We start from the raw sequence: 26,330 nt of genomic DNA on the forward strand, positions 1-26,330 counted from the left end.
GATGTATTTGTTTATATTACTACAGGCTCACCTTTGAATTACGCATTAACGTGAGATGATTAATTATTCATGACACTCCAAACGTGATTGGTGTAAACTGGAAATTCACACCCATTTTGCTGTGTTTCTATGTTGTGATTGGAGGGCCTGTCGTCTGCTCATGTCTCTCCATGCGATATCGCGGTCGGAAGGCAGCGCTAAGCATTATGGGAAACGTAGTTTAAAGATGAAGACCATTTCCATCTTTATACCGCTTTGAGTACGATCTTAGAAATAAAGAACTACATCTCCCAGGCTGATTTAAGGGAGGCGTTTGGCTTCTCGACCACCTGAAATATAACAGGTTCTTTTCATTTTGGAAGTTTTGCTCATGCACCTCAAAGATGACAGGGGGAACGTAAGTATAATTGTTTATTATTTGTGAATGCTTAAGTTCTGTTAATATCACGCAGATGTGAGACGAATACATTTTCCCATTAGACACATTAAACAGAAGCTAATACATTATTATGACGATTTAGGTTTATATTATTATTATTATTATTTTGTTGTTGTTATTATTATACATATCACTACACTATAATGCAGACAATATGCACATCTGTAGATGTCTATTATAATATGATTAATGAAGTCATGAAAATACAAGGTGTTTATTTAGTTATTATTATTTTAGTTATTAATTTATTTTTTGGAAAGACAATGCCAGTACTTTTACGAATAATCGTTTTTTTTTTTTTTTTATAGGCAAAGTGTTAAATAAAATAATGAACAAGAAAAGAGCTTTTCACTGTTCTTGTTAAATGCACATCAGCTTTTTAAACATCTAAAAGTGTTACTGCACTATATATTACTATGCCTATCCAAGTGTAACATTTAAAGGTTTATTTCAGGTGTTTGCGGAGAAGGGGAGGCCCCTATAAGACTGAGCCGGTGACAGATCTCAGCCGCTGGAGGTTGAGCAATGTGGAGGGCAGACAGACCTGGAGGTACATTGAGGAGGCAGAGACTGTGGACAGAAAGCAGAGCTTCCTGGAATCTCACTCTCTGGGACTGGACACGGTAAACATAAAGATTACAGACAAGTGTACACTGCAACACATGGTGTGCATAACATTCTAATGTTCAAATCTAATCCGTTTTTTCTCGACTTTAGGGTGAGTTCATCTCAGCGGCCCCTGCCGCACACACCGCAGTAGAAGCTGCAATGAAGGGAATGGACTTCTACAGCCGTCTCCAGGCTGAAGATGGACACTGGGCTGGGGATTATGGTGGACCACTTTTCTTACTTCCAGGTAATTCATTTATAAGCCATTTGGATGGACTTTCTTTTAGTCATTAGATGAAAATAAATATTATGATAATATATACACTACCAATCACAAGTTTTTGAGATTTTTAATGTTTTTAAAGAATACATAATTTAGCATTTATACACTACCAGTCAAAAGTTTTTGAACTGATTGAACTGAAAGTCTCTTCTGCTCACCAAGCCTGCATTTATTTGATCCAAAATACAGCAAAAGCAGTAATATTGTAAAATATTTTTCACATAATAATAATAATACATGTTTTTAAGCAGCAAATCAGAATATTAGAATGATATCTGAAGGGTCATGTGACTCACCGGATTCACAGGAATAAATTCCATTTTAAAAAATGTATCTATTTAAATAGAAAACAGTTATTTTAAATAGTAAAAATATTTCAAAATATTACTGTTTCTGCTGTACTTTGGATCAAATAAATGCAGGCTTGGTGAGCAGTCTTTCAGTTCAATCAGTTCAAAAACTTTTGACTGGTAGTGTATAAATGCTAAATTATGTATAACATAATAATACATAATTTCATTAGAGTAATTTAATTAAAATAAAAAATGTTGTGTGCTAAACTGATACGTTATTAAGGTTAAAATTTATCACTAATATAGTACAACATATAATAGTGGTGAAAAATGTAGAAATATCAGAGAATTTAAATCTAAATTGTCCTTTTGTCTATTTGATTATTGTTTTTCAGGTTTGCTCATAACCTGTCACATTGCCAAGATCCCTCTGCCAGATGCGTGGAAGAAGGAAATGGTTCGATACCTTCGCTCTGTGCAGCTGCCTGACGGAGGCTGGGGCCTGTGAGTATTAATAACACTCTCTTTTATTATATGGGGTGAATCTCATGACATCTCACCTGCCAGGAACATGTCTACCACAAATATTCCTTTTTCAGGCACATTGAAGATAAGTCTACTGTTTTTGGAACAGCTTTAAATTACACCACCTTGAGAATTCTGGGAGTTGATCCTGATGATCCAGATATGGTTCGAGCAAGGAATACTTTACACAGCAAAGGTCAGGGATTGCTAATATAAACAGTCAACTCTATGTTCATATGTAACGTAATCCAATAAATGAGATAAAATGGTGTTCAGTGTCAGTATTGTGCTGCTCTGATACAGGTGGTGCTGTCGGCATACCCTCCTGGGGTAAATTCTGGTTGGCCATCCTCAACGTATACAGCTGGGAAGGAATGAATACGCTCTTTCCAGAGATGTGGTATGCAGAGTGTACATCAGTTCCAGATTTAGTTTTGCTTTTGTTTTGTTATTTATACAGTTGGACTTTTTTTTTCCATCAGGTTGTTTCCCTCTTGGGTGCCGGCACATCCCTCTACTTTATGGTGCCACTGTCGGCAGGTCTACCTGCCCATGAGCTACTGCTATGCGGTCAGGCTGTCTGCTGATGAAGATCCGCTGGTACTCAGTTTAAGACAGGTGAAGTTTCACAATTTCTCCACTAGAGGCCACTCTGAGACCACATTAAAAGCAGGCTTGTTTGACTTAAAGGGATAGTTCACCCAAAAATGGAAATTCTGTCTTTAATTGCTCACCGTCATGTCATTCCAAACTTGTAAGAACTTTGTTCATCTTCAGAATGCAAATTAAGATATTTTAAGAGAGCTTTCTGACCCTGCATAGACAGCAATGCAACTGAAATGTTCAGACCCAGAAGCATAGTTGCAGGGTCAGAAAGTTCTCATATTTCATCAAAAATATCTTAATTTGTGTTACAAAGATGAACGAAAGTCCTACGGATTTGGAACTACATGAGAGTGAGTAATTATTGACAGAATTTGTATATTTGTGTGAACTGTCTCTTTAACTATCCAACTATCCAATCACAGTTGTTGTTCTTTTTGTGTTAAACAGGAGCTCTACGTTCAGGAATACTCGACTATTGACTGGCCAGCTCAGAGGAACAACGTTGCAGCCTGTGACATGTACACACCTCACAGCACCTTGCTTACTATCGCTTACTGTGAGAGAATCTTTGTAAAAAAAAAAAAAAAATTTTACCCTTTAGATTATAATTATGTCACATAACACTATCAAACTTGTTCTTACAGCGATCCTGAATGTGTATGAAGCTCATCACAGCACTACGCTGAGAGAAAAAGCAGTGAAGGAGCTTTTTGACCATATTAAAGCAGACGATCGCTTCACAAAGTGTATCAGCATTGGCCCGGTGAGAGACGAGAGAATAGATTTTATTTTACTAAGATAATGTCAGCATGAAATCATCAATGCTGACTCTGTTAATACACATTCTTGTTTTTATTGTGTGCAGTTGTTCTGTGCATATTATTCATCATTAATAAATCTGCTCTGAACTAATTTCCTGTTTTGTCAGATTTCGAAGACAATCAATATGTTGGTACGCTGGTATGTGGATGGACCCACCTCGTCTGTCTTTCAGGAGCATGTGTCAAGGATCCCTGACTATCTATGGTTTGTTTCCTGTTTGTTTCCTTTAATAATGTCCTGTTTATGTTTTATATTATTATAATAATAGTTTTTAAATGATTTTTATTTTTTCATTGCTCCAGGTTGGGTCTGGATGGTATGAAAATGCAGGTGAGATGTTGTCATTATAAAGAATTTAAAGTTTGTCTTTTCTGTTCAGTTAAGCAATTAAAATTTTATTATTAACAATATTATTCACTCACCACTCATATTATTATTTATTTCCATCAGGGCACAAATGGATCACAGCTATGGGACACTGCATTTGCAGTACAGGCATTTCTTGAGGTACAGTACATATCTTTATTAATAAAGCCGAAACTGGCACATAACCAGTGATCTCTCTGATCAGTTGTTTTCTGAACAGGCAGGTGCTCAGGACATCCCCAGGTTTACAGAGTGCCTCACACAAGCCCATCATTTCTTTGATCTGACCCAGGTGAGGATGATTACAGCTCATTTTTAAACTTCATATTGTTCATTATACAGCCTCTTTAATGCTTTAACTTATTGTAACTGTGTTGTGATTGACTATGTTACATTTGTTCATGTGCTAATCCAAATACAGTGGAGTCCAAAAGTCCACATTGAAAATCGTCTTTCTAAGTCTTTCTTTATTATTTAATGTAATTATATATACACTGCTGTTCAAAGGTTTGCTTTTTAATGTTTTTTAAAGAGTTTCTTATGCTCATCAAGGCTGTGTCTTTGACCAGAAATACAGAAGAAAAAAAAATTGATTTTGTGAAATATTATTGCAATTTAAAATAACAGTTTTTTATTTTAATATACTTAATTTATTCCTGTGATGCAAAGCTGAATTTTCAGCATCATTACTCCAATCTTCAGTGTCACATGATCCTTCAGAAATCATTATAATATGCTGATTTATTATCAATGTTGGAAACAGTTGTGCTGCTTAATATTTTTTGGGACCTGTGATACTTTTTTCAGGATTCTTTGATGAATAAAAAATGAAAAAGAGCAGTGTTTATTCAAAGAAATTTTGAATTTTGTGTTACAAATATACACTACAATTAAAAAGTTTGGGGTCAGTAATTTTTTCTTTCTTTTTTTTCAATACTTTTATTCAGCAAGGATGTGTTAAATGGAGAAGAAGTGATAGTAAAGACTTATATTGTTAGAAAATATTTCTGTTTTTTAAATAAACATACTTTTTATTCATCAAAGAATCAAAGAAAAAAGTATCAGTTTCAACACTGATAATAAATCAGCTTATTAAAATGATTTCTGAATGATCATGTGACAGAAGAGTAATGGCTAATGAAAATTCAGTGCTGTGTCACAAAAATAAATTGTATTTTAGGTATATAAATAAAATAGAAAATAGGAAACCAATATTACAAACTGCAATAATATTTCACAATATTACAGTTTTTTTTTTCTGTATTTTCAATCAAATAAATACAGCCTTGATGAGCATATTAGAGACTCCATTTGGAATGGCAGCGTATATATATTATAAATTTGGCCCCCACTAAAATGTAATAATTTGGTTTCTGTTTGACGTCTAATCAGTTTCTTATTATTATAGATCAAAGAAAATCCTCCGGAATATGAGAAATACTATAGACAAATGAACAAGGTAAACATTTGTGCATGTTAACTTATTCTTAATTTGCTCTTGAACACTTTACTGAGTATGTGTTTTCGTATGTGACACAGGGAGGTTTTCCCTTCAGCACACGGGACTGTGGTTGGATAGTTGCGGACTGTACAGCGGAAGGGCTGAAATCTGTTATGCTGCTCCAGGAGCAGTGTGGTTTTCTTAAAGAAAACGTTCCCACAGAAAGACTCTTTGATGCTGTCAATGTGGTAAAAGCCTTATTTACAATTCAGATGTTTAACATTTTGTCAGTGTCTTACCAGTGCTACAATAATCTGATTTACAGTACACTTATTATAGGAATAATCCCCTTGGAGCAAAATGCTTATCCATGGCTTCTTAACATTAAAATTACAGTGATCACCAATGATACAGATACGCTATTGTAAATTTGAGGACAGTAGGATTTTTTAAATGTCTCTTATGGTCTCTAAAGCGGTATATGTTTAATCAAAAATACAGTAAATACAATAATATTGTGAAATATTTTTACTGTTTTAAGAAGTTCTTTTCTATATTAATATAATGTAAAATATAATTAAGTTGGCTTGAGAAAGCCAATTTACTGATCTGCTATATAAGCTGATGCTGATTCTTCTTCTTCTGAGCCCAAACTTAGTCAGTATCTCCTCCTAGAGCTTTAAAGCTACAACCACCAAACTTGGGTCAGACCTTCAGACTGCTCTGAAGTTAGTTGCTGTATGATCCAACTTACGGTTTTTGAAAACCAGACTATCAAACCAACTAAAATCCCATAGACTTTCATTGAGGGGGTGAAAAAACTTTTATACTAAGAGACCTATGGTGCATCTAAGCTGTATTGCTGTAGTAAAGCTTAACAAGTCCCTACTTAAAAAAGCAGCTAAAGCCAGCCTAAGCCTGATGGCTGCTTTGGCTGGTCTCCCAGGCTGGTTTTAAAGTGGTTTTAGCCACTGGTCAGGCAGGTCTTAGCTGGCCAAGCTAGGAGACCTGCTGAAAGACCAGCCAAGGTTAAGCCAGCTAATTTCAGCTTAAACCAGCTAAAGCTAGATACCCAGCCTAGGCTGGTTTTAGCTGGTTTTTAGCTGGGTTTTTTTTTTTTTTTTACTGAATAAACTGGTTTTCGCTGGTTTAAACATGTTAATCATGCTAACAACATGCCAATAACAGGCTAATTATGCTAAAAACACGCCAGCAACATGCTAGTTACCTTCTTATCATTATAACAACTGCTAGTAGCTTGCTAATCATGTTAGTAACATGCTACTAACTTGCTAACCATGCTAGCAACATGCTAATATCTTGTTAATCATACTAGCAACATGCTACTTGTTAATCATGTTAACAACATGCAAGTAACATGCTAATTATGCTAGAAACATGATAGCAACATGCTAATCATGTTAAAACGTGCTAGTAATATGCTACTCATGCTAGAAACATGTTAGCAAGCTAGTAACATGCCAATCATGTTAGCAACATGCTAGTAACATGCTAATCATGCTAGTAACTTGTTAATTATGTTAGCAGCATGGTAATAACATGCAAATTATGCTAGAACTACACTAGCAACATGCCAGTAACTTGCTAATCATGCTAACAACTGTTATTAACTTGCTAATCATGCTAGTAACATGCTACTAACTTGCTAACCATGGTAGAAACATGCTAGCGACATGTAGGTACTACTAATCATGCTAACATGTTAGTAACATGCTAATCATGCTACCAACAAGCTAGTAATATAGTAATCATGTTAGAAACATGCTAGCGACGTGTAGTTACTTACTAATCATGCTAACAACATGCTAGTAACTTGTTAATCATGCTAACAACATGTTAGTAACTTGTTAATCATGCTAACAACATGCTAGTAACATGCTAATCATGCTACCAACATGCTAGTAATATAGTAATCATGTTAGAAACATGCTAGCGACATGTAGTTACTTACTAATCATGCTAACAACATGCTAGTAACTTGTTAATCATGCTAACAACATGTTAGTAACTTGTTAATCATGATAACAACATGCTAGTAACTTGTTAATCATGCTAACAACATGTTAGTAACATGCTAATCATGCTACAACATGCTAGTAATATAGTAATCATGTTAGAAATATGCTAGCGACATGTAGTTACTTACTAATCATGCTAACAACATGTTAGTAACATGCTAATCATGCTACCAACATGCTAGTAATATAGTAATCATGTTAGAAACATGCTAGCGACATGTAGTTACTTACTAATCATGCTAACAACATGCTAGTAACTTGTTAATCATGCTAACAACATGTTAGTAACTTGTTAATCATGCTAACAACATGCTAGTAACATGCTAATCATGCTACCAACATGCTAGTAATATAGTAATCATGTTAGAAACATGCTAGCGACATGTAGTTACTTACTAATCATGCTAACAACATGCTAGTAACTTGTTAATCATGCTAACAACATGTTCGTAACTTGTTAATCATGCTAACAACATGTTAGTAACATGCTAATCATGCTACCAACATGCTAGTAATATAGTAATCATGTTAGAAACATGCTAGCGACGTGTAGTTACTTACTAATCATGCTAACAACATGCTAGTAACTTGTTAATCATGCTAACAACATGTTAGTAACTTGTTAATCATGCTAACAACATGCTAGTAACATGCTAATCATGCTACCAACATGCTAGTAATATAGTAATCATGTTAGAAACATGCTAGCGACATGTAGTTACTTACTAATCATGCTAACAACATGCTAGTAACTTGTTAATCATGCTAACAACATGTTAGTAACTTGTTAATCATGATAACAACATGCTAGTAACTTGTTAATCATGCTAACAACATGTTAGTAACATGCTAATCATGCTACAACATGCTAGTAATATAGTAATCATGTTAGAAATATGCTAGCGACATGTAGTTACTTACTAATCATGCTAACAACATGTTAGTAACATGCTAATCATGCTACCAACATGCTAGTAATATAGTAATCATGTTAGAAACATGCTAGCGACATGTAGTTACTTACTAATCATGCTAACAACATGCTAGTAACTTGTTAATCATGCTAACAACATGTTAGTAACTTGTTAATCATGCTAACAACATGCTAGTAACATGCTAATCATGCTACCAACATGCTAGTAATATAGTAATCATGTTAGAAACATGCTAGCGACATGTAGTTACTTACTAATCATGCTAACAACATGCTAGTAACTTGTTAATCATGCTAACAACATGTTAGTAACTTGTTAATCATGCTAACAACATGTTAGTAACATGCTAATCATGCTACCAACATGCTAGTAATATAGTAATCATGTTAGAAATATGCTAGCGATATGTAGTTACTTACTAATCATGCTAACAACATGCTAGTAACTTGTTAATCATGCTAACAACATGTTAGTAACTTGCTAATCATCCCAACCATATGCTAATTTTGCTAACAATATTGTAATCAGCCTATAAAAATACAAGCAACAAGGAAATCATGTTAAAACATGCTAACAACATGTTAAATCATGTAAGCAGTGTGGTAAATCATGATAGCAACCACTTTAACTTTAATACTTTTACAACTGCTTCAAACTTTCAGGCAAGGCTTTCTCAAGCCAACTCAGTTTGTTCTCAAACTTTACTCATCTAGTTTATTTCTGTGATTCTTATATGCTGATTAGGTGCTTAAGAAACATTTCTTATATTTGTTTGATCAATTAAAAAAAGTAATTTGTGTTTTGAATCTGTGTGATTTTGTTTCAGCTGCTGAGCATGAGAAATCCAGATGGAGGGTTTGCCACGTATGAGACCAAACGTGGTGGAAAACTGCTGGAGCTGCTGAACCCATCTGAAGTGTTTGGTGAGCGTGCAGTTAAACATCATATTCAGTTGTCAGTGCATTTTTCATCGGTCTTGATATGTCTGATTTCACTTTTTTTCCTCCTAGGTGATATAATGATTGACTACACGTATGTTGAGTGCACCTCAGCTGTAATGCAGGCACTGAAACACTTTCACAGCGTATATCCTAAGCACAGAGCAGAAGAGATTAGGTACAGCCAAACACAATATTTTAACATACTGTGGTCTGAAAACATGGTTTGGTTAAACCACATGTTTTGATCACACAGGACAACTCTTCAGCAGGGGCTGGACTACTGCAGGAGGATTCAAAGACCTGATGGCTCATGGGAAGGGTAGGTGGTGGTTCATTTATAGCCAGAGACATTGTTCTGTTCTTTCTCATGCAGTATTTTGCTTGTCTTAGGTCCTGGGGAGTCTGTTTCACATATGGAGTCTGGTTTGGTCTGGAAGCTTTTGCATGTATGGGCCACACTTTCCAAAATGGGTATGCTATTTGTTTGGGTTTTCATGTTTATGTTTTTTAATGCACTCTGCCCTTTTAACCCTCTCATTTATTTCTTTTCGATGTTGCAGGTCTGCTTGTGTGGAGGTGAAAAGCGCTTGTGAGTTCCTGCTGTCGAACCAGATGGAGGATGGAGGCTGGGGCGAGGACTTTGAGTCATGTGAGCAGCGGTGCTACGTTCAGAGCAAGAACTCACAGATCCACAACACCTGCTGGGCTTTGCTGGGGTTGATGGCTGCCAGGTAACATCAGCACCAGTGTCTGGTTGTAGATTTTGGTTTCCATTCAGTTTGCCAAAAATTGACACTGAAAAACACTAAAGGTTCATGGAAAAACAGAAAACCTGTTGTGAGAACTGTCATAATTCCCATCTATTTTTGTTGTTATTTCTATTGGGGGTCAATTTAACCCACATTTTATGTGTAAAATTATTTGCACACTGAGTTGCAAAAAACTATGTATAAATACACTACCAGTCAAAAGTTTTTGCATTTACAGTAACATTTAATTGATCCAAAGTACAACAAAATATTTTTACTGTTTAAAATAACTGCTTTCTATTTGAATATATTTTAAAATGTAATTTATTCCTGTGATCAAAGCTAAATTTTCAGCATCATTACTCCAGTCACATGATCCTTCAGAAATCATTCTAATATGCTGATTTGCTGTTCAAGAAACATTTATTATTATTATTATTATTATTATTATTATTAATATTTAATATTCTTTGATGAATAGAAAGATCCAAAGATAAAACGCTTTTGGAAGTATAATAAGTCAGTATAATTTTTTTTTTTTGGGGGGGATATAGAAATTAATACTTTTATTTAGCAAGGATGCTTTAAATTAATCAAAAGTGATGGAGACATTTATAATGCTACGAAAGATTTGTTTCAAATAAATGCTGTTCGTCTGAACTTTTTTATTCATCAAGTAAACCTGAAAAAATTGTACTCAGCTGTTTTCAACATATTAATAATAATAAATGTTTTTTGAACAGCAAATCAGAATACTGGAATAATTTCTGAAGGATCATGTGACTGGAGTAATGATGCTAAAAATTCAGCTTTGAAATCACAGGAATAAATTACATTTTTAAATATATTCAAATAGAAAACAGTTATTTTAAATAGTGAAAATATTTCAAAATTATACTGTTTTGCTGTATTTTGGCTTGGTGAGCAGAAAAGACTTATTTTAAAAACATTAAAAATCTTACTGTTCAAAAACTTTTGACTGGAAGTGTAGTATCAAACAATATGTGTACTTTCTTTTCCTCAAGAGGGTGAAAAAGAGATCTTTGGATTGTGAAACTAGGTGAAAAATAGTGAATTGTCCTTGAATGATTCAGATGAATCTCAATTTTGAGTAGTATTTTAAATTGCATATTTGTTTTTCAAAGTTTAACGTTTTTTAAATTGCAATAAAGGTTTTCTGGTCAGGTATTTTTACCTGACTCTTTAGTGCATTTTTCCAAGTGATGCTTTATGTCAAATTGCATGGAAAACAATAGGGATCATTGGGGTTGTTTTTCCAAAATAACAGGGTTAATTTACTAAAAAAAGAGTCATATTTTAGGTACCCTGACATCAGAGTGATTCAGCGAGGCATTCAAGTTCTGATTGATAAGCAGCTGCCCAATGGAGACTGGCCACAGGTGAGCAAGGCTGTTGCAAGATCTTCAAAATTCATCTGAGGTCTCTCGATCTGTTTAATAAAATGTGCTGGGTTGTTTCCCTGTTTTCAGGAGAACATTTCTGGAGTGTTCAATAAAAGCTGTGCCATCAGCTACACCTCTTACAGGAATGTGTTTCCTGTGTGGACGCTGGGCCGTTTCTCACGGCTCTACCCCTGCAGCCCTCTGGCTGGGAAACTCAAAATCTGAGTCAGATACTATGTACCTGTGCCCCAAATAAGCAGTATCTGATCAAAGTCAATTCTTCTTTGAAACAAACCTGTTTGCTGCTCTTAAGAATGTAGGACTGATTTATTAAAGTCTTTAGAATATTATCTACTGCATATTTGATTCATTTTGTGCTCATTTAACCATGGAACCAAGGCTTTGTATCCTGTATGGTTCTGTAATTAAATGTGATTTTCTGTACTCTTATAATAAATAATTTTATATTTTGGCTTACATTTTTTTGATTTTCATTATTTATGTTATATAACCTTCTTGTTTGCACTGATTGAAATATTTTCGGTTTAATATTGTTGGAGAAACTGCATACAATTATTATTGTTATTATTATTGCTTGAAAGATTGCAGGCTTTTATTTTCATCATACACTACCAGTCAAACGTTTTTGAACCGTGAGATTTTTAATGTGTTTTAAAGAAGTCTCTTCTGTTTACCAAGCCTGCATTATTTGATCCAAAGTACTGCAAAAATAGTAAAACTTAAATAAAACTGAAATATTTTTACTATTTAAAATAACTATTTGATTTAAAATAAAATTTTCTATTTGAATATATTTTAAAATGTAATTTATTCTTGTGATCAAAGCTAAATTTTTAGCATCATTACTCCACTCAAATGATGCTTCAGAAATCATAATATTCTAATTTTATCATTTATTATTATTATTATTATTATGTTGAAAACAGCTGAGTAGAGTTTTTTCAGGTTTCTTTGATGAATAGAAAGTTCAGAAGAACAGCATTTATCTGAAATCTTTTGTGACATTATAAATGTATTTATCATCACTTTTAATTGTGTACGTAAAGCATCTTTGCCAAATAAAAATATTAATTTCTATAATTTTATTTAAAAAAAATATTTTTATCAGAGAACCCTGAAAAAATGTACTCAAGTGTTTCGAATATTGATAATAATAATAATAATAATAATAATAATAATGAAAACATTTTTCTCAAACAGCAAATCAGCAGTGTCTGAAGGATCATGCGACACTAAAACTTTGATCGCAGGAATAAATTTGCATTTTAAAACATTCAAATACAAAACAGTGACAAAAAAGAGACTTCTGTAAAAAACATTAAAAATCTTACTTTTCAAAAACTTTTGACTGGTAGTGTATATCCTACATTATGTATATTAACAGTGACATCTCTTCACATCTTTTTTTTAACTCTTAAATATATTTAAACTATACCATATGTTAACACATTTCAGACAAAACTGAATTTTAAAAAACGACTGTTTTAATGCAGAAATGTGATATATAGCTTATATGTAAACAGTCCCTTAATCTTTTTGACCCATTATTTAATTGAACTATCCGATGTTACGTGTTATAACGTTAAATGTTATATTCTACACAAAACTGAACTTATTTAAAAATAACACATTTCGTGGACACCATCTCTGAATTAAACATGCAAAGTAATAAGTTCATGTGACCTCAGACTGCGTAATGTGTTCTGTCTCACATAATAGTATGCAATATACAGTAGCCAACATTTGAAGCGGATCAAAACTTTTCATCAAAGTTGTCCTAAAATTAAAACAATACCCGTTCTTGTCTTAGGACTTTGATGAACCTTTTTAATCCTTTTCATATGTTGACTACTATACACTGTGCAGTATTAGATGCGTATTACTATTTATACATGTGTATTATTGCAGGCTTTTATTTTGACACGCTGAAGCACTGTTTCCGCGTTCACGCTGTTCTGGGTTTATGGGTGAAGCCGGTTTAATGAACTGCTGATTTGAATTCCTCGCGGAACATCCTTTATATTTGTACGGTATTGAAGTGCTTTTTGCAGCGTGACAGGACGGAGATATGAATGTTAAAGTCACAGGTTGAATGATGGCGTCAGGATGGTGGCAGCCTCGATCAGTTAGAGCTGCTTTACTCTTTAACACCATCATCATCTTCATCAGCACCGGCGCACAGACGCACACCTGTGACCATAAAGTGCCCCTGCCTACAGAGGTCAGTCCCTCTTACTTGTTATTCTTTCTTCTGGCTCAAATACGAAATTTAAGATTGTGCCTTTTTAATATCACATGAGACTGTGCCTGCCTAATATCATGCCATGTGTGCTTATTTTCCCCAAAATGAATAATAACCGAGGCTGTCAATCTGCTAATATATGCTTTATGTTCCACAGAAGAAAGAAAGTGACATTAAGGTGAATAAATGATGGCAGAATTTTCATTTTTGGCCAAACTATCCCTTTAAAAGACATTAATCAGGATGATGTCACATTAAAGGGACAGTTAACCATAAAATGAAAAACCTGTCATTGTTTATTCGCCTTCAAATCAGTATAACATTCTTATGTAGTACAAAAATAAATTATATGGCAGGCCAAGCTTTTTTTCTATTCAATGAACGTCCTTCTCTACTGTTTTACCAGTACTTATAATCATTTATGCTCTTTGCCATTTTAGGTAATACAAAAAGTGTATCTGAAGCCAGATAGATTGACCAAAAGAAGCACTGACCAGCAGTTAAAGATCCAAATAGAGTACGACTCCAGCTTGGATTGGTTAGTTATTTGTTTAGATATTTTAATAAACACATTAATGCCATTCATTGTCATACGCTGACTTCATAATATCTTTACTGTTCACACAGGTTAGATGAAGCCAAAAGCAGCCTTGTTAAGGTATATTTTGATTTCTGCGGTCAAGGATTTATCAATATGTGAAGCGAAATGTCATTTGCTGATTCTTAAAAATGCCCTTTCACCTCTTAGCAAGACGCACACATGCATTATTGATCTTTTTCTGCTTTGTTTCAAGGACGAGCTCCTCCCACAGGCTATTGATTATCTTCAGAAGGCCTTTAGGGTTCGTAGGCAGTCAGGTCCAATATTACTGAGCAGGTAATTCTCTTCTGAGCTAGCATTGTTTGACAGCAAATCCTCTTAAAATTGCACTCAGCTATGTCCTTCTGAAAGCTTGGAGGATATTTAATCTCATTAGTGTCTGTTTATGTTTTTTTCTTAATGATTAGGCAATGTGCAACCAATCAGTACCTTAGGAAAAGAGATGATCCACATCGCTACTGTCAGGGACCATGTGCAAACATCACCAAGTGTGGGCCAGTTGTTGTCCCTGAACAACATTTGCAGGTGGGTGCCTGCAAATTTGATGGGCAAAAATATTTTCTTCTTTATTTTGTTTATTCCTACATTTAATATCAATATACACTACCAGTCAAAAGATTTTGGACAGTAGGATTTTTAATGTTTTTTAAAGTCTCTTGTCTTCACTAAGCCTGCATTTTATAGTAATATTGTAAAATATTTTTACTGTTTAAAATAAGTTTTCTATTTGAATATATTTTAAAATGTAATTTATTCCTGTGATCAAAGCTAAAGTTTTTACCATCATTACTCCAGTCTTCAGTGTCACATGATTCTTCAGAAATCATTCTAATATGCTGATTTGCTGTTCAAGAAACATTTTTTGTATTATTATTGTTATTATCAATATTTAAAACAGTTGAGTACATTTTTTCAGGGTTCTTTCATGAATAGAAAGATCCAAATGAATATAATAGAAATTAATATTTTTATTAGTCCTTTTTTTTTTAGATGATAAATATTTTTGAGCAGCAAATCAGAATATTAGAATGATTTCTGAAGGATCATATAAATGGTGTAATGATGCTAAAAATTCAGCTTTGAAATCAGTTATTTTAAACAGTAAAAATATTTCAAAATTGTACTGTTTTTGCTGTACTGATCAAATAAATACAGGCTTGGTGAGCAGAAGAGACTTCTTTAAAACATTAAAAATTTTCCTGTTCAAAAACTTTTGACTGGTATTTTAAATTTATGAGAATCCTTGAATCTTAGAGTTAGGTCTCCTTTAGCAATGCAGGGTTTGCAGTGAGTCTGGCAAGTCCTGCGGCCCCACCGGTCATCCCGATGGTGAGGGGGTGGCGAGGGCAGATTTCGTGTTGTACGTGAGTGCGATGACCACAGAGCGTTGCGGACAAGAGAACATTGTAGCCTATGCAGCGTACTGCCAGCTGGAGTCTGAACTGGACAGGTAATGGCAGTAATTACTGAAATGGGAATGTAGCTGATTCTAATTTGCTTTACAGCATGCTGTGGAAATAGTCCAGTGTGTTGCTGACATTAACGACAGAATGTCTTAATGTAGGCCCATCGCTGGATATGCCAATCTGTGTCCCAATATGATCTCTACTCAACCTCAGGAGTTTGAAGGGATGCTGTCCACAGTCAAACACGAGATCATACATGCCCTGGTAACAACATTAAACTTAGCACATCTGCATGAGGAGAGCTTTGTAGTTTCGTTGTTGTTCAATTACATGTTCTATATGTTTTAAGGGTTTTTCTGCAGGTCTCTTTGCGTTTTACCATGATGATGATGGGAAACCTTTGACACCACGTTCTGCAAGTGGTCTACCTGCATACAATGAGAGGTGATTGTTATATTTGTTTTTATTTCTATGTTTGAAATAATATTTAAAAATACACTACCATTCAAAAGTTTTTGAACAGTAAGATTTTTGAATTTAATTTTGTTTAAAAGAAGTCTCTTTTGCTTACCAAGCCTGCATTTATTTGATCCAAAGTACAACCAAAATTTTTTTTTAAATATTTTTGCTATTTAAAATGACTGTTTTCTATTTGAATATGTTTATATTTATTCTATTTGAATAATTTATTCCTGTGATCAAAGCTAAATTTTCAGCATCGTTACACCGTAACGATCTGCATTGTTATCTTCAGTGTCACATGATCCTTAAGAAATCATTCTGATATGCTGATTTGCTGTTCAAGAAACATTTTTCATTATTATTATCAATATTTAAAACAGTTGAGTAAATTTTTTTCAGGATTCTTTGACCAATAGAAAGATCTAAAGATCAGCATTTCTATTTTAAATAAATGCTGAACTTTCTGTTCATCAAAGAAACCAGAAAATATTCTAATCTCCTTTTTTCAAAATAATAATAATAATAATAAATGTTTTTGAGCAGCAAATCAAAATATTACAATGATTTCTGAAAGTTCATGCGATTGGAGTAATGATGATAAAAAAATCAGCTTTGAAATCAAAGGAATAAATTACTTTTTATAATATATTCAAATAGAAAAAAGTTATTTCAAATAGTAAAAATATTTTTTTTTTTTCCCTGTACTTTGGATCAAATAAATGCAGAAGAAACTTCTTTAAAAACAGCAAAAATCTTACTGTTCAAAAACTTTTGACTGGTAGCGTATTTACGTAATAGTGATAATAAGTGAATTTTATTTTTTTTTATTATTTATTGTAGCATTGTGATAATTATATTACATGATTATAACAGGTTAGAATGTTATTATTGTATGTTACAAAATTGTATGACCTCTGATATGCGTTTATTTCTTTCTATATCTCTCTCTCAGTTTAGGGTTATATCAGTGGAGTGATAAAGTCATTAAACGAGCAACTCGGCTGTGGGACATCCGTGGTGGCCACATGGTCAGACACACCGTCCATCTTCTGGCCACCCAGCGTGTAGTTGTAAGTATTTCTTTCCTTTTAAATGAGCACCATCTAAATAGTCTAACTGAGCTTCATGAATTGTTTTGATGTTTTATCAGGAGGAAGCCAGGAGACATTTTAATTGCCCCATTCTAGAGGGCATGGAACTGGAGAACCAGGGAGGTGCTGGCACAGAGTTCAACCACTGGGAAAAACGTCTGTTAGAGGTATTGAAACCAGATATTCTGGGTTGGTGTTTATCAGCACAACTGCTTCAGTGTCAGTACTGTTAAAGTACAGTTTTTTTATTGGATTCAGCATGTTTTACTTCAACAGAATGAGGCGATGACTGGATCTCACACACAGAACAGAGTGTTCTCCAGAATTACTTTGGCCATAATGGAGGATACAGGGTAGGAGAAGTTTTGTTGCTAATTGCTAATGTGGTTTATTCACTCATGGTGGTGTGGACTTCTACCTTAACAGTTATAGTTCACCCAAAAATGAAGATTCTGTTATCATTTATTCACCCTCATGTTGTTTCAAACATGTATGACTATGTGCTCTGTGTAACACAAAAAAAAGATATTTTGAAGAAATCATTATCCAAACGATTTGTTCATATTCACTCCACACATTATGGACAGAAACTACTATGGAAGTTATTGGGACCCAAAACCATTTTGGTAACAACATTATTAAAAAAAAAATTCCACAAAAAAATAAAAAATAAAAAAATAACATGCAGGTTTTAAAATGAAATGAGGGTGAGTAAATGATGATAGAATATGCATTTTGTCAGGGGAATATCCCTTTAAAGGGGACATCGGATGCCCATTTTCCACAAGTTGGTATAATTCTTAAGGGTCTTCATTAAATGTCTGCAACATACTTTGGTTTTGGAGAAAATGGCAGACAGTGTACAACTGGCTTAGAGCAGGAATATGCTAATACGGGACAGTCCATTAACAGTTGTGGGTGGAGCCTGAGCAGTATGACGTCATCACAATGGCTTGATATTTGAGACTGTTTTGGTTTTTTAGGGATTACAAAAAGAAGGAGCAAATGGATTTTTATCATTGTAGAGTGGTTGTGTCCAAACACTGCTAAGACACATTTATATGCAAACACCATGTAAAAGTGAATTTTGCATCCGATGTCCCCTTTAAGAATAATTTAGTCATTTAAGTACTAGAATGGCAAGACTGTCTTATGATTGACTTCTCTCTGTGCTGTCTTCTCTTTTAAGGTGGTACAGGGCCAATTATAGTATGGCAGAGAACCTGGAATGGGGAAGAGGTTTGGGTTGCGACTTTGTGATGAAAAGCTGTAAATTCTGGATAGACCAGCATCGCCATACGTAAGCTTTGATACATGAGATACAACAAAATTCTGTCATTAATTACTCACCCTCATGTCGTTCTAAACTCGTAACACAAATTAAGATATTTTTGATGAAATCTGAGAGATTTGCACACAGAAAGCTTCATAAAATTCAGGTTGAACCAGTGATGTCACTTGAACTGTTTTAACAATGTTCTTACTAACCCTTCTGATCCTTAAACGCTGTTGCGAAAATGAACGAAAGTTGCATTGCTGCAGGGTCAGAAAGCTGTAGGATTTCATCAAAAATATCTTAATTTGTGTTCTGAGGATGAACAAAAGTCTTACGGGTTTGGAATGACATGAGGGTGAGTAATTAATGACAGAATTTAAATTTTTTGGTGAACTATCTCTTACTGTGAATGATTATAGGCCTACTTTTATGCGGTTTGGCAGATGCTTTTACCAAAATGGCTTAAAAACTTTAGATTTCATCATTTCATGTTTTCCCTGGGAATCAAACTTGTTACTAGTGCCAGAGAAACAAATTAGATCATGTGTGTTGTACATTTGTAGCAGTTCTTTATTTCAGTCTCTTATTGTATCTTAGCTAGAGAAACTGGGTTTCATAGTCTTAAATATACATAACGGCCATACTGGCAAAGATTTGGGTCATTGATTGGACATCTGTTCCTAATGAGTGTTTACCTTGTCTGTTTGAAACAGGAGGCCAACTCTGAACCCATACTGTGATTCTGTCAGGGGCGCACCTCTGCAGCTCACCTGCAGGCAGGACCAGCTGGCAGTGGCCGTGTGCAACCTGCAGAAGTTTCCTCATCCACTTCCTGTAGAGTATCAGGTAAGATCAGCAGAAATTCAGAGCAAGAAACCTGTGTGTTATCTTTACTCAATCCTAAATCTGCAGTTGCCACATTAATGTGTTATTTAACATTTTGTTTTTCTACTTTGAAACACTACTGAAAAGCACTATACAAATAAATTTGACTTGTTTACAGATAAATACAAGACGACTGCCTTTATACAACGTTGATTAAATGATTTTAAATATAATAAACTCTCCATCCTGTAGTACTTTGACCATATCCCTGGTGTCCCTGTGGAGGATTTGCCAGCATACGGCGGGGCCGTGGAGATTGCAGACTATTGTCCTTTTAGCCAGGAGTTTAGTTGGCATGTGGGTGGGGAATACCAACGCAGCTCTTACTGCAGAATACAGGAGAACCAGCCAGGTGAGATGCCACGCATTCACATTCTTTCTTCTTTCATAAAACAGAATTGAAGGTCTCATTTGCTTATTCCCTCTTGTGTTGGTCAGTATGTTTTGCATGTAACCTCTTCTACCATTCCACAACTGTTGAGACTATTGGGGTTGTGCTTTTTTAGCCACATGGAGAAACTATGGGGCGGAACAGTACGGCCCGGGATCAGTTTGTCTGTACCAGAAGTCACCATTCGTAATGGAGCAGTGCACCAAAAAAATGACCTACCCAGACTGGGGCAGTGGTTGCTATAAGGTAATAATGCAATGGTAGATCTCATGAGAGATGGGACAGTGGCTACAGAAGTGTGTCTATATATCAGAAGTTTGGGGTCAGTAAGTACAATATAAGGGCATTGTGTGTCACCACAAGGAAGATGATGGCTTACGCGTACTGAAACTGTGATTTGTGTTGCAGGTGTCTTGTACAGCTCAGGGGTTGTTGGTCTGGGTGCGGAATGAGTCTTATCCATGTGTTCGTACTGGTCAGGTGATCAGCGTGAGCATACGAATGAATGGATGGGTCTACAGCGGGCAGCTCATCTGCCCAACCTGCTCTGACTTCTGCAGCAACTGTCCACTTCCTCATGAGATCCCCCCTCCAAACACCACCAAGAGTGCCCGCTTAGGTGAGTTACTGTCTGTCACGCATCACATCACAGCATTTGTGACCCTGGACCACAAAACCATAAGGGTCAGTTTTTTGAACTTGAGAATTATACATTGTCAGCTTTCCACTGATGTATGGTTTGTTAGTATACGTCAATATTAGGTCGAGATACAACTATTTAAAAATCAAAATATTGAGAAAATAATTTTTAAAATTGTCCAGATGAAGTTTTTAGCTAGCAGAAATTAAATTTTAACATATTTACGGTAGAAAATTTACAAAATATCTTCATGGAATATGATCTTTACTTAATATCCTCATGATTTTTGGCATAAAAGAATACAAATATACCTGTTCTACTTATGACTGGTTTTGTGGTCCAGGGTCACATTTATGGCTGTAAGACTATGTAAAATATAATTATAAAATGTACATATTTTTAAATTAATATTTACTTTATTTAACATATTTACACATTTTAAATATTTATTATTATTATTAATAATAAAAATAATACATGTCAAATATGTATGTATAATGTAGTAAATTAACATTGAAGTAATGTAGTAAAACAGTTTGGTAAATAAACATTCATATGAAATAAAAATAAGTATTATTAATATTGGCAAGGCAAGTATATTTATATTTCATATTTCATATGTTAATTCAAAGTGTTTAGAAGTTAAAAATATTAAAACAATCCTACAAGATGCACAAAAAATGACTATGAAAAAAAAGTATTACATTTAAAATATAAAAAATGTAAATGTATTAAAATTGATTAAATATATATTAGTAGATAAAATATATTAGTATTTAAAGACAAAATAGTAAAGCTGTCTACTCTCTAAAAACAGACTGAGTTATTGAAGCCAACAATTTTGTCTGTCTAAAATAAAATGATTATGATGATTGTTTATAAACATGGAATGTACAGTAGCAAGAAAAAAAGTTTTTCTAAATACATAAGGCATGAACCTATGAAAGCCTGCAAGTTTTTTTTTATCTTCAAATTCTATTCAAAACCTTTTTTTCTCACAATTACGAGTTGACATCTCGCAGTTCTGACTTTTTTCCCTCAGATTTGCGTAATCAAAACTGATTTTTTTTCTCAGAATTGTTAGGTATAAACTTACATTTGCGAGTTATAAAGTCAGAATTGTAAGATAAAAACTCACAATTCTGTCTTTTTTCTCGCAAATGACAACTCACAATTCTGAGAAAAAAAAAGTCACAATTGCGAGATGTAAACTCACAAGTTGCAGTTACCTTTTTTTTATTCAGTGGCGGAAATAGGTTTCCATACAAACCAGGTACATAAGGTTCAAACTAATTAAAATGGGTTTGTTTGCAAAAAAATGTTAATTTCTTTCATATTATAATAATTATTTTCTTCCTTCAGATCCTTGTTCCAGATCGTCATGTTTGGTGGTGAACTTATGGCAGCTCCTGTTAACTCTTACTCCACTGCTGATTGGCTTCTTCCTTTGTGGCAGGGACTGAATTTGTTCCCACTTGATTGGGTGAATATGGATGCCTTGATATGCTACAGGCTTCCTTTGAGGTTTAGCTGCTGTGGAGAGCAGAACGGCGGCGAAGTGATCTGACAACTGTTCTCTCTGTGTGGAGGTGTGGACTGTAGATGGGATTGAAAAGCCATTGATTGCACTCCTCCTTGCCTGGCTGTCAGGTGCCAGCGAGCTGTAGATCCAATGTGAAGCCATAGTCATGCAAGTTACAGTTATGCAGGTGCTAATTAATGTTCTCTGTCTCTCTGATGGACGTGTAGCATTTTGGGTTGTGAAATAGGCATCTGGTTGACAACGATGGGAGATATTCTCTCTGGTGTTCTGCTCATGGTGCTTCTCTGTTGTGTCGTGAATTAATTGCTGGCAATGTTTTGATCAGCGTATATCAGGTCATGTGACTGACTGATGATACTTGTGATTTTGCATGGAGAAGTGCAGGTGAGATGAGATCTCTGTTAAGGTCTGTGCAAGTGCTGAATTTTAATTTTTTTGATAATTTATAGAAATTTGAATGTTGCTGTTGTACAAGATAAATACTTGTGAAGAGGGTTTAAACATGTTTGAATTTATTAATATACGGTTGGGTCCAGAAGTCTGAGATTACATCAAAAATCTGGGATTTTTTTTTAAAATATACAGGTAAATAGGACATTTTTTTAGGATATTTCAAAAATATGATGTAAATGAAGACAATTTTCTAAGTCACTGATTCAAAGCTGACATTGATCATGTATCTCTTTGTACTGACAGTCAGATTCTTGCTTCCGTTGAAGCACAAATTCTCCAATCATGCTTATAATTTTTATTCATATTTTGAATTAGTTTTTATTTTAATATTTTGTTTTAAATTTGAAGTTTAGTCATTGTGATGTGAATTAATTAAACTAAGTTTAACTAATGGAAAAAATGAGCGTTAACTGAAATATGTACACTACTAGTCAAAAGTTTTTGAACAGTAGGGTTTTGTCACAAGATCCTTCTGAAATCATTCTAATATGCTTATTTGCTGTTCAAGAAATATTTTTATTATGATTATCAAAATTTAAAACGGTTGAATACTTTTTTTCAGGATTCTTTGGTGAATAGAAAGATCCAAAGATCAGCATTTATGTGAAATAAAAAGTTTTTGTAACATTATACACTATACCATTCAAAAGCTTGGAGTCAGTATCTTTTTTTTTTTTTTTTTTTTGTGAAAAAATTATAGAAATTAATACTTTTGTTTAGCAAGGATGCTTTAAATTGATCAAAAGTGATGATAAAGACATTTATAATGTTACAAAAGATTTCTATTTCAGATAAATGCTGTTCTTTTGAACATTCTATTCATCAAAGAAACCTGAAAAAAATTCTGCTTAATAATAACAACAATAAACGTTTTTGAGCAGCAAATCAGAATATTAAAATGATTTCTGAAGGATCATGTGACTGGAGTAATGATACTAAAAATTCAGCTTTAAAATCACAAGAATAAATTACATTTTAAAATATATTCAAATAGAAAGAGTTATTTAAATGGCAAAATATTTCAGAATTTTACTGTTTTTGCTTTACTTTTGATCAAATTAATGACAAATAAACAGAAGAGACTTCTTTAAAAAACATTACAAATCTTACTGTTCAAAAACTTTTGACTGGTAGCGTATCTTTCTATTTTTTTTATTTCAAGTGACTTTATTTATTTCTTTTTTTGCATGGTTTTAGTTAACTATAATAATCCTGGCTTGATTGCTGGATGACAAACCAAATACTAAGAAATTCTGCAATTTATATACATTTTTGTTTGTCAAATTATGTTGATATTATATAATTTGTAATTCATTTTGTACTTAATTAAATACTGCAATTTTCAGTAGCGGTCTCAGACTTGTGGACCTGTGCATGTGCGATTTAGTTTTATCGCAATTAGTTATTTGACATACAAACATACTGACATACATTACTGATTCTGTTTACCTTTAGAAGTGTTGCCAGATTTTGGTCCTCAAGGGCTATCCTAAAAAGGCTGCAGATCTTTATAGACTTTGTTGTCTTATAACAATCAACTCACTAAAAGCCCTTGAGAAAAGTGCTTTTTATAACATTTATATGAAATCAGATGACATTAGCATGTTGATTAGTTTGCCTTCAGTGAGAAGTATGCATCTTTTTTTCTTTTAACGAATGCTTATTTGTCATGGTGTCAATTCACTACAGTAGCAAGGTGCCATTAGTAGGGCTCTTTTGACCAACACCCTTTTTTAACAGAATATCCAATGTAGATATTCAATTACAAAACTTTTACTTTTTAAAATATGAGGTGTCTGTACACGTACAAGAAAGCAGTCACATTTTAACTTGCTTTAATGCATTCAAAATGTAGCCATTATTTTAAAAATGTAACTGGGCACAAATACAGAGGAGCTGCGCTGTATATGTGTTAGTTTAGAGAATAGATTGTTACTGTTTAGGTGTTAGAGGACTAGTAAGACGGTCTGATATGTAATCTGGTATTTTCATTGTTCTTTTATATCTTATAATATTTAACGAGAAACTTGTGTGGAGGCTGCTCTGAAGATTTTGCCACTCGTAAGCTTTTTAGTATTACAATATCTGACTTCTTTTTGTTAGATAACACAATACTTTTAGAACACAGTATTAGTTAAGTTTTGACAGTGCTGAGAGACAAACATGGCAGCTTTAAATACAACACTATTTTAGAGCCTTTGCAAATGGAATATGTTGTGTGAATATACATGTTTCTATTGTAGTACCGAACGCTGCGGTGTTAAGAAGTTTAGTGTTGCTTTTTAAGCATACTGTTTGAAGAAGAGATTAATGTGTGAAATATGGAGCAAATGAGATGCCAGATTTCAAAGTGAAACTACAATATGGTGTGATTATGGTATGAATTCATATTTACTGTATGTATAGTTGTAGTTTATATATTTCGAAATGTTGGACTGAATGAGCCTCACAGTTTTAGGGGCTCATTATAATGTATATGAAGGAGTTTTGTACTCTCAATCAAACCTCAACTGAAATGCCTTTCCTTTCACTGTATTCACTCAAGGACAGTATATGAACATATAGTTTTACCAGTATGTCTGAACATTTCTTAGAATGAAAGCAAGCCTTTGTGCTGTTCTCATATAGGTGACCCTTTTCTTGAAAATTGTAATCACTGCGAGCATTGAGGCTTAGTAGCATTGAAACATTTACAAATTATTTTAATTATGCTTTTTCTGCTATTTACATTTCATTTGTCATAAAGGACTGTGATACATATAGATCACAATAGGATCTGTTTTCGTACTTCATTTCTATTATTACTGCATAAATAGTCATTGTGTTAAATTGTAACTTGGATTGTAATTTCACAATGCTTGTATTTGAATTTCTCATGTTGAATCCTCATGACCTCACTAAGCACGTCTTGCAACATTTCATTTGAGATTAACTTGGAAAATTACAGCATATTTTACATTTCTAATGAAATTGTGAATTTATCAAAAGAAATGTATTGTATTTGTTTTTATTTTACTGTGTCCCAATGTTTAAACTCTGATTTGATTTGGTACTCACGACCAAACATTTCATTAGATGTCTTTTCTTTATTTTATTTATCTGTTAATTTGTTTAATAAACCATTTCTGAATGTACAGTAACAATGTATTGAATCAGACAAACTATTCTCTTCTGATTAAAAATTGGATTCTACAACAACATAAATGACCATGGAAGAGGATAACAACCTACAGCCAGTATGAGGATAAATGGAAATTTAAAATGCCAAGCCATGAGACTGTTGTAAGACCAAAGATAAGTCTATGCAGAACTAAAAATCTACCACATAATCTCTCATTATTTGTTTTTCTCCATGTTTTGTATTGTAGATGGTACATTAGTGCTGTTTTAATGAAACACAATTAAAAGAGATGTTAACAGTCCTCCTGTTGAGACATAATTTGCATTGTTAACAGTTGTGTTTATTTTCCCAATAAAATGATTTATGATAAAGAAAAGTGTTTTTACTTACCTTTTAAGACAGTGTTAAAAAGTGGTAAAATCCGGGTTACATCATTTTATGTATGATTTCAATATTTACTACCAGTCAAAAGTTTTTGAAGATTTTTAATGTTTTTAAAGAAGTCTCTCCTCACCAAGCCTGCATTTATTTGATCCAAAATACAGCAAAATCAGTAATATTCTGACATATTTTTTTACAATTTAAAATAACTGCTTTCTATTTGAATATATTTTAAAATGTAATTTATTCTGTGATTTCAAAGCAAAATTTTAACCATCATTACTCCAGTCTTCAGTGTCACATGATCCTTCAGAAATCATTCTAATATGCTGCTTTGTTGTTCAAGAAACATGTTATTATTATTAT

The 26,330-nt window shown here is 33.7% G+C and overlaps 2 protein-coding genes across 2 annotated transcripts; both read left to right on the forward strand.

The window, feature by feature from the left end:
* Positions 1 to 289: 289 nt before the first annotated feature.
* On the forward strand, positions 290 to 11,928 carry lss (lanosterol synthase (2,3-oxidosqualene-lanosterol cyclase)). The gene is made up of 22 exons (XM_051119929.1): positions 290 to 397; positions 894 to 1,062; positions 1,157 to 1,295; positions 2,020 to 2,128; positions 2,224 to 2,345; positions 2,453 to 2,549; positions 2,632 to 2,767; positions 3,203 to 3,311; positions 3,400 to 3,518; positions 3,684 to 3,781; positions 3,880 to 3,907; positions 4,028 to 4,084; positions 4,164 to 4,235; positions 5,352 to 5,402; positions 5,483 to 5,632; positions 9,185 to 9,281; positions 9,369 to 9,474; positions 9,553 to 9,618; positions 9,690 to 9,770; positions 9,860 to 10,030; positions 11,370 to 11,448; positions 11,539 to 11,928. Exons 1-22 carry the CDS (start codon positions 384 to 386, stop codon positions 11,674 to 11,676), a joined length of 2,208 nt encoding a protein of 735 aa, XP_050975886.1. The 5' UTR covers positions 290 to 383; the 3' UTR covers positions 11,677 to 11,928.
* Positions 11,929 to 13,420: 1,492 nt separating this feature from the next.
* lmln (leishmanolysin-like (metallopeptidase M8 family)) lies at positions 13,421 to 25,666 on the forward strand. Its single transcript, XM_051118847.1, has 17 exons — positions 13,421 to 13,693; positions 14,155 to 14,252; positions 14,342 to 14,372; positions 14,509 to 14,591; positions 14,723 to 14,840; positions 15,587 to 15,765; positions 15,880 to 15,985; positions 16,071 to 16,165; positions 17,136 to 17,253; positions 17,334 to 17,441; positions 17,551 to 17,627; positions 18,464 to 18,574; positions 19,264 to 19,396; positions 19,628 to 19,787; positions 19,942 to 20,072; positions 20,235 to 20,445; positions 21,829 to 25,666. Exons 1-17 carry the CDS (start codon positions 13,565 to 13,567, stop codon positions 21,927 to 21,929), a joined length of 1,989 nt encoding a protein of 662 aa, XP_050974804.1. The 5' UTR covers positions 13,421 to 13,564; the 3' UTR covers positions 21,930 to 25,666.
* The last annotated feature ends 664 nt before the right edge of the window (positions 25,667 to 26,330 follow it).

The sequence above is a fragment of the Labeo rohita genome, chromosome 9, assembly GCF_022985175.1.
Source record: "Labeo rohita strain BAU-BD-2019 chromosome 9, IGBB_LRoh.1.0, whole genome shotgun sequence".
Classification (NCBI taxonomy): Eukaryota; Metazoa; Chordata; class Actinopteri; order Cypriniformes; family Cyprinidae; genus Labeo; species Labeo rohita.